Below are 9,567 nucleotides of genomic sequence, written 5' to 3' on the forward strand. Positions count from 1 at the left end.
TGATCAAAATGACGGGTGTGTTTGGTTTATGTTGGAAGTTGGTTCTATGTCAAAAAATCAAAACCAGTTTTCAGATGCATTTCATGGCATTGCTGAAGTGAGACGAGCCAGTCGTGCTGAAAGTTCAGTTTAAAGAAAAACAAACACAAAAAAAAAAAAAAAAAAAAACCCAACTTTATCTGTGTGCCTTTGAGTACTTAATCTGAGAGAAATCGTGTGGGTCGTGATGGATGGGAAATGGAGGGGGACGAACAGTTTGCTGGTGACCAAAAGGGGTTTCCACTCTCGCTTGCCCTTTGTAAGGGTGGTGCCTTTTTTTTGGGAGGATGTTTTTGGACCCCTTGAAAGAACATCTCTTCTGCCCCACACAGTGTACGAACGACGAACGTGGGGGCACCACAGGGTGGGCTACATGTTAAAGGTTGCACCAGGAATATGAGAGATTTACCCTTTCTGCTGATGGTCGTTCTTTTCCTCTTGTCTCCACTTACTGTATGGTAATTGACTTGTTTGAGAATAAAAACTTTAAGAAAATTACATTTTATGCCCCCACCCCTGGGCCCACACAAGGTGGTTTTGCTGGCACCCCGATTGTCACTATCACTGTCCTCCTCTCTGAAACTTTGGGCACTTTGGGTCGACAGGCCTTGGTGATCTGGAAGGCCTGCTGGCTCAGAAGAGCATGAAGTGTCCATGGTAAAGGAACCCTGTGAAGGACAACATCACACTCCATTAACTGTGGCACAAAAAAATGTTCTGTGGGTAGTGGGGGTGCCTGGTGTGGGACAGTCAGACTCTGACAGGGGTCTTTACTCTCCCACAGTATGGGAATCATCCCAGTGAGGTACGTACCCCAAATCTGCTCAGTAACACCTTAGCATAGCAGCTGCACTCAGTGCGAGTAAAGGACTTGGATGGAACCCTGGGTAAATAGACAGGAAGGGGTTTATAGCTGTGCCCGGCCTGCTGAGTGTGTGTCGCCTCCTCGGTCACGGTCATCTCAAGAGGTCCCCTGCTAAATGTTCCTCCTTGTGTTTGTATGAACGTACTGCAGTGTTACTTCGTTACTAGGTCCAGAGGCTGTTTCAGCAGGTTGAGCCTGATTCTAATGCAGTTTGGATAGTTGTGTTAGTTGGTAGAAATTGGTGTTCTCATAGGGCCCATAGCCCCAAAACCTGTCCCGGGCACCAAGAGTTAGAGATGTCTCCTCCTGATCCTCTGTTGTGTGTCCTGGAGGATGTTTCCAAGTTATGTTTTAAACCTCTTATGCTCTGCATGGCCTCACACTGTATAGCTCCTTTACATGTGTTTGCTTCCATCACCCCACATGCATTCTTTGCCACTTTTGTTCCTTCTCATATGTCCCTCGTTCTCCTTCCGTCTAACCCCTTCTTTGGCACTCCCCTGTCTGACTGTGGCTGCCAGACTCTCCAGCCTCTTATCTCATGCCCACCCTGCTTTGTGCTTTCTTACTCAGGTCTTGCTTTTCATGTATACTGCCTGCTTTCCCATGCACTTTTACTGCACTTATTTGGTTCCTCCTCTCTAGTCCCGTTAAACTATTTCTTGGCGCTTGCTTTGAGAAAATGGAATGGGGGGTTGAGGATTACAGAAAACAATCTAACAGAACCATTCTCAATTTGATTATTGGTAATGCCAGGTCTGTTAACACAGTACCTTCCTTGCAAAGGGGTAAAAGTAGGGTGATTCCTCACACTCAGTGCATTCATCTCTTGGCTTTTTACTTGTCTTCAGAATGGTGACAGAGCCTCAGTCCTGCCCTTGCCAGCACCTGGGACTGATGTGTCACTAGCGTGCAGAAACACTCAAGATCAGTTGGGTGAATCTTGGCTGGGAACTGAGGGATGGCTTTAGGCTTTGTGATCTGCTGTCAGTAGTTTGTGCAGTTCAAACGTTCTCTTATTGTCAGCAGTGATGTGGGCTTTGTAACTTCCTGTCCAGTTTGTTGTTGCCCGCTTTGATCCATCTCGGACTGGTTAAGGACTCTGTCCTGCACTCTCGTGTTAGGATAACTGACAGTGCCTTTACCAGAGTTGAGCTCTAACCAGCTTGGTTTAATCTCTAACCAAGTCCGTCATTAATGTCAATGCCACATTTTTTGTCTCTGTCTATTGTCATGGGGGGCCATTGAAGGTACCCATGATACTGGTGGGCAACAAGTGTGACCTGGAAGAGGAACGAGTTGTGGGCAAGGAACAGGGCCAGAATCTGGCCCGACAGTGGAACCACTGTGCCTTTCTAGAGTCCTCGGCAAAATCAAAGATCAACGTTCTTGAGGTAAGTTCTCCCGAGTGTTTTAAGGCTGATTCCCTACAACATATGCAGTTCAGCAGTGTGATGTATATTGTCTGAATCAAGCTCTTGAGATGTACTGAATGCACAATTTCTTTACCATGATTTCTACATCATACCCTATAAGATCCATGAGATCTCAGGATGTCATATTGTCCAACAGCTGTTTGAAAGACAGATCTGAAATTGTAGCGTAGAAACCCTGTTTTAGGGAATGTCTGAGTTCAGGAGGTTGCTCAGCTGGAGAGTAGGAATTTCACCCACACAAAATGTAATTCTGCAAACAGCCTTGGTTTTGTAGTGAAACAACTCACTGCAGGTACTGTTTTGTCACAGATCTTCTATGACCTGGTTAGACAGATAAACAGGAAAACACCAGTGGAAAAGAAGAAGGCAAAAAAGAAATCTAACTGTATACTGCTCTAATTTTCCAGGTATGTGAGCAAAGATGAAATGAAACATGCTTCTTACAGAATGAAAATTAAAATAGCTGCCTGAAGTTTATTTTTATTAATTTTATTTGGTAATATGAAATTACTTTTTCTTTAAATGCAAAATATTTTATATGCTTATGGTCCAGTCTCATTTTTTGCAGTTTTTACTTTATGGTTTGGAGCAATACAATGTGGAGTTGATTCTATAGGCTGTCCATCTTTGAACAGGAAGTGGAGAAACTGTGCCCTCTGCTAGCTGCGCTGCCTGATGCCTTCTGTTCCCTCCATTGTTTAGTGGTGTTTCTTCTTTTGTTGTAATGTTGCTTGTTAAATCCTACAAAAAGCTTTCATCTGTGAGGCATGTCCTTGGGGGAATTGCTCTGTTTGTTGCTCAGCTGCCCCTTTTTTGAAACAAAAGTGATATGTATTTGCCCCATTAATTTGATGGGTATTTTCACTATGGCAATTCAAGGTAAATGCAATAATGGTGTGTGGGGCTGAACATGTAGCCTTCAAGTTAAGGATCTTTGTTTTTTGCCACTATGCTGCCTGATGCTCCAGTAGGAAAAGTCTTAACTCATGTAGGTTTTTGAGACACACCTGTGCATAACCTGCCTTCGCCTGTGATCTTAGGATGCAGACAGTTTCTGTGTTGCCCAGACACAGGACAAGTTAGTCTACAGCTTTCTGTTCTCATTCTACCTCCAGCCGGTATAGGGCACTAGGCTGTTGGTAATCAGATTAAGGCTCTCAGCTTCCAGCATCTGCCTTTACAGCCTAGTGAAAGGAGTACTGCCAAGGGCAGTATTGGTGGGGGTGGGGTATGTTGAACAGAAGTTGGACTTTGGTCGTCTCAGTACCAGCACAGCCTATGTTAGGAAAAAGGGCTCACAGGGGGTTGCAATGTGCATGCAAATTGCCAGAGTGGCTGTAAAATGGCTGCAGTGTACCTGTGTGACTACAATCCCTGCTCTGATAAGGCTCTTCAGATGGTCCGAACAGGAGACAGAATTGCTGTTAGTCTACAAATAGATCACTCATCTCACTGACTTTGTTCCCAGCTATAGAATAGTGGTTATGTTTGTTTTTTCAGTATGACCCGATGAGATGTCAGCACTGTAGGAAGTGTACATTGTATGAGCTATGCGCTGTTGGCATGAATTCTTCTGAAATCATTCATTCAAACGGGGCAAAATTTGTTTCTGAGCTGCAAAAGCTTAACCCCCCAAAAAATACCAAATAACCTGTCACATATTTTAAACAATGTGAAAATTTAATTCGAAGCCATGTCTAGAACAGAGGAATGCTACCTAATGACGCAATTAATAATGTAATAATTCCTGTAATGAGTCAGCTGCTAGTGTAGTGGTTAGAGCTACTTCCTTTAGACCCAAAGGTTGCAGGTTTGAATCTCACCAGCTGTAGTACCCTGGAGCAAGGTAGTTTCCCTAAATTGCTCCAGTAAAAATAACCTAGCTGTTCAAATGTGTAAGTCCTTGTAGTTAGATTAACATTGTAAGTTGCTAAATGAATGAATGTAAATGTAAGTCAGAGGCTATAAACCCCTGGAACTGCCTTTTCAACATCTTTTACCACCTTGTTTAAAATGTTTGACAGATGCTGGATTTATGCCACACACAAACACCCAGTACACATAATGAAAGTGAAATAGTGCCCCTCTCTCTGTGTTAAGTCCATCTGGGTACCTGTGTGCTGATTTTGCATTGTCAGTCACTGTACCTTAGTATCATGTCATGAAGAACAAAGGCTTGTGGAAATTCACACAAAATATTATTCAATTCAATTTATTACTGCCCAGCACTGCTCAGGTTTGAAAGCCAGGAACTTGTTTGGGGGACAAGACACTGAGACAAATATGCAGCTTTTCCTTCCTATGCAAACAATGTCTAAATTCACTCCTTCAGAACATTTCCCCGCAACTCTCCTCCTTCATCTCTTCTGTCAATAAAAAATTATTATTATTATTTTTTATAGAGCGCCCTTCTCATGCAATGACACAGAGTGCTTTAACACAGGCATAAAGCAAGAAAAACAGATACAAAGAAGAGTCAAATAATGGCTACCATAATGAAGAACTTATTATAGAGCTATAAGTATATCTACTGGCCACCGGGGAAAGGAACAAAAACTCCCAACTGTAAGTTGAGGGAGAAAAAACCTCTGGGGGTCCACGGGCCAGTGGTAGCCCACACCTCCTGGGCATTCTAAAAAATAATTTGTAAGCTAGTGTTTAACAAGTAATTATAATGTTGGTGAATGGCATCTTGGATCCCTGACTCGGCATGAAACGTTTCGATCGTCACGGCAGATGGACATCATCCTCTGTCAGCATGGGATTCGTCTGTCACCACTGGTCAGCCTCCTCAGGTCTTACGTAGCGAGGTAGTGCTCAACGAGAAGATAGGACAGAGTTAGTAATTTACTTAAATTTAAAATGCATTTTTGTAAAGGTGATAAAATAAATAACCAAGGCAGGTTGAATTACATTACGAGGTGGAATGCCCGAGTGAACATATGTCTTAAGTCGGGATTTGAAAACAGAAATAGACGGGGCATTTCTGACAGTAACTGGTAGACTGTTCCACAGTTTAGGTGCTCTATAACTAAAGGTGCAGCCTCCTACTGAGGTCTTATTGATCACAGGTACTTTAAGGTAACCTGCATCTAATGAACGGAGATATCGTCTTGGGATATAAAGAATAATGATCTCACAAAGGTAAGTCGGAGCAATGCCATGTATTGCCTTATAGGTCAAAAGCAGGATTTTATAATCAACTCTATAAGAGACCGGAAGCCAATGCAAGGATTTAAGTACCGGTGTTATATGGTTGTACTTCCTAGTTCTAGTAACAATTCTCGCAGCAGCATTTTGTACCAACTGTAGCCTGGATACAGTCTGGTATGGACAACCCGACAATAAAGCATTACAGTAATCCAGTCTGCAGGAAACAAAAGCATGAACCAGTTTCTCAGAATCTCGTCTACAAAGGAATCGCCGCATTTTAGCTATGCTTCTTAATTGAAGGAAGCACGACTTAGTCAAAGCATTTACATGCGATACAAATGACAGCTTTCCATCCAGCAGGACACCCAAATCCTTGACACAATCGGTACACTTGACGGTAATACCATTTGTTGTAAAGATTGACGTGATTGTGTTGAGAGTTTTAGCATCTCCACCCACCACAGGTACCTCTGTTTTACTGGCATTTAGAGATAAAAAAAAAAAAAAAAAAATTATTCATCCATAATTTTATACTGGTAAAACAATTAGTTAACGACACCACGTGATGGATTATCAGGCTTGAGCGATGCATAAAGCTGTGTGTCATCAGCATACCAATGGAAATTAATATTGTGCTTGCGAATATCACCCAGTGGTAACATATAAAGTGATAAAAGTAATGGACCCAACACGGAGCCCTGCAGCACACCATACTGAACCGTAGTAGAGATGGACGGGGTGCTGTCGTCGGCTTTCAATACAAATTGTTCACGGTTAGCTAAATTACGAGTCAAACCACTTCAGAACAGTACCTCTTAGTCCAACCAGGTTTCCAAGTCTACTCAGTAAGATACTATGGTCAACAGTATCAAATGCAGCACTCAAGTCAAGTAACATAAGAATAGAGATCTGACCAGCATCAGAAGAAATGAGAATATCATTAACAACATGTGTAAGTGCCGTTTCAGTGCTGTGACCAGTGCGGAAACCAGACAGAAATTTTTCAAATATATTATGGTGATAAGATATTTTACAATTTGGGACACTATGATTTTCTCTAGAATTTTGGATGAAAACTGTAAATTTGAGATGGGTCTATAATTACATGGGTTATTACAGTCCAGATCCGATTTCTTTAGTAGGGGTCTAATAACGGCGATTTTAAGGACTTTTGGAACAGCCATTTAGTAACGACATATTAATAATATTAACAATAGTTTCTGCAAGCACGGAAACTGCAACTTTCAGTAATTTAGTGGGGATTGGGTCTAAAGGACAGGTAGTACTTTTCATAGAGCGAATTGGCACGGTAATTTCTTCTACAGTTATTACATCGAAGTTACTGAGAGAGTGTGGACAACTAATATCGTCAGAAGCACTGATGTTTGCTAAAACCGAACTAGAAGGCACTATGGATTTGCGGATATTCACTAATTTATTATTGAAAAATGACATAAATTCATCATTAGTAATGGTAGCAGAAATACATTGTTTATCTTTGTGTTTACCAGTCAACTCCTCACTCTCCTCTAGCTGTTTCCTAGCTGCCTTCAAAACCGCTTTAATTTTACCTCTGTTTAAAAAATCCTCCCTGCACCCCAATCTGGTTGAAAATTACAGACCTGTCTCTTTCTCCTCTCCTTCCTGTCCAAAACCCTTTGAGTGGGGGAGCCTGTGATCAACTGTCCAATTTCCTCACCTAGAACCATCTCCTTGATGGTTATCAGTCTGGTTTCAAAGTTGGTCACTCCACTGAGACCGCCCTTCTGGCGGTATCTGATGCTTTCCAAGCTGCTAGAGCTGCCTCCCTCTCCTTGGTCCTCATCCTCCTCGATCTGTCTGCAGCATTTGACACTGTAAATCACCGGATTCTACTCTCCTCTCTTAACCAGCTTGGGATCAAAGGTGCGGCACTAAGATGGTTTGAGTCCTAGCTCTCTGACAGATCCTATCAAGTGGTCTTGAGGAGCTCTTGTTCTCCTCTGCCTCTCTCAACCGGTGTTTCGCAAGGCTCGGTATTGGGTCCTCTTTTTTTTCTCCATCTACACCTCCTCCCTCAGTCTGGTCATAGCCTCTCATGGATTCATATACCACTGCTATGCTGATGATACCCAGCTCTTCTTCTCCTTTCCACCTGGTGCGTCAGACATCTCCGCATGCATTGCTGCCTGCCTGTCGGACATCTCTTCATGGATGTATGATCACCACCTTCAACTCAACCTCTCCAAAACAGAGATTCTTTACCTCCCAGCTGGCCTGTCCTCCTGTCATGACCTCTTGATCAAACCAGACAACTCACTCATTTCGCCTAGCTCCTTTGCTAAGAGTCTGGGAGTAACGATTGATGCGAGTCTGTCATTCTCTCAACATATTGAAGCCACAACCCGGTCCTGCAGATACATCCTGCATAATATTCGTAGGATCCGTCCCTACCTCACTACTGACTCCGCCCAACTACTTGTCCAGGCCATGGTGATTTCCCGTCTGGACTACTGCCACTCTTTTCTGTGTGGCCTTCCTGCTAATGCCATCAAACCTCTGCAGCTTCTACAGAATGCTGCTGCACGAGTTGATTTGCCGAAGCACTCCTGTGTATCTCCTCTACTCATCTCTCTGCACTGGCTTCCTATAGCTGCCCGTATCAAATTCAAAACCCTTGTTACTGTGTACAAATGCATCAATAGAACTGCTCCCGACTATTTACAGGACTTGATCAACCGGTACACCCCAGCCAGGCCCCTTCGCTCATCTACTTCTGCTCGCTTGGTGGTCCCGCGCACGAAAGGCAAAGCTCAGAGGTTCTCGGTTCTGGATCTGTTGTGGTGGAATGACCTTCCCCTGTCGCTCAGAACTGCGGAAACTCTTGTCTGTTTTCAAGAAGCGTCTGAAAACCTACCTTTTCCAGATCTACTTCACCCAAGATCTCTCCAGCTCATCTATGGTGTAACTGTTCACGCATCGTAACTCCAGAAGCATCCCCAGATACAACCTTTATTCAGCCATTACTCTGGTATTGTACTGCTCATTTGTGTATCTTATAATATTTCATTAAAAAAAAAAGTTTGTGTGGGTATCGGGATTTGTCTATCCTGTGTCTTATGCACCTACTTGAATGATGAACCTCAGTGCAGCAAGTGGTAGGGAACAAACTAGGTTTGCTTGAGACTTTCATGTCTGCAGCTATGTCTCCTCTCAGTGTAATGCATAAATTGTACTTTTGCTGAGATGTATGTCGCTTTGGACAAAAGCGTCTGCTAAATGAAGAAATGTAAATTTGCTCCATAAGATATACAGTATGTATTGTACATGTGTTTTCTGTGACCGGAGCAATGATTCCTGTCGTTATGGCCTCTCTCTTCCTCTAGGATGCTGTAATGAAGAATTATTGCTCTTCTGTTCTACTGGAGAAAAAAAATGGTCAAGAAGTGATAAATACCACACCAGTTTGTCAGCAAGATGGAAACCAGAGAGGAATGAACATATCAGAGATTATCAGCATTACTGCTGCTGCTGTTGTTGTTTCTAATTACAGTATATGTTTGACTGAAAACCACCTTCAATTCTGGGCTTTCAAATCTGTGTCATCTTTTTGTGTATTTTGTTTTGCTTGAACAAATGAAATTTATCAGCGATAGTTTATTAGAAAACCACGGATAAGTGGAGTTCAGTTGTGTAATAAGTTAACCCTTCAAGGAGAATGGACAGATTGGTTTAACTGTACAAAATTTACTTCGTAAATGTTTTCTTTGCATCTGTGGATAATATCATAACCTAATGCTGTTTTACTCGTAATTTTTTTAAATATTTGAAGTGGAGTTAGCATATTTCCCATAATATATTGTAATGAATTATTTTTTTTTGCTTTAGTAAAGAAGTATTTTATAGTAAAAAGAAAGGATTGATTTCAATGTGTTTTGAGGCTGAAATATCTTAAACCAACTCTAATACTGCTGCTTCTTGCATTTTCCTATTGAAAATAACTTTCCAGTTTTTATGTTTGATTAAATTTTGTAGTACATTTTCATTGTTTTGTCATGGTATTTTTTTATTGCTTCTACTGAACAAATGTAAGTG

The 9,567-nt window shown here is 42.1% G+C and overlaps 1 protein-coding gene across 8 annotated transcripts in view; it reads left to right on the forward strand.

Annotated features, from left to right (window-relative positions):
- LOC108930477 (ras-related protein Rap-1A-like) overlaps window positions 1-9,303 on the forward strand; it is a 32,842-nt gene extending 23,539 nt beyond the window's left edge. For 6 of the 8 annotated variants that reach the window (XM_018745734.1, XM_018745735.1, XM_018745742.1 and 3 more), the window contains 3 exons: window positions 2,155-2,298; window positions 2,650-2,747; window positions 8,859-9,303. In XM_018745734.1, coding sequence (XP_018601250.1) covers window positions 2,155-2,298; window positions 2,650-2,739 — 234 coding nt within the window. In that variant the 3' untranslated portion in view covers window positions 2,740-2,747; window positions 8,859-9,303. Of the gene's footprint in view, window positions 1-2,154; window positions 2,299-2,649; window positions 2,748-8,199; window positions 8,235-8,398; window positions 8,435-8,858 lie in introns of those variants that run through there. The other 2 variants (XM_018745741.1, XM_018745739.1) reach the window with 2 other exon arrangements.
- The last annotated feature ends 264 nt before the right edge of the window (window positions 9,304-9,567 follow it).

This window comes from Scleropages formosus, chromosome 22 (genome assembly GCF_900964775.1).
Source record: "Scleropages formosus chromosome 22, fSclFor1.1, whole genome shotgun sequence".
NCBI classification, from domain to species: Eukaryota; Metazoa; Chordata; class Actinopteri; order Osteoglossiformes; family Osteoglossidae; genus Scleropages; species Scleropages formosus.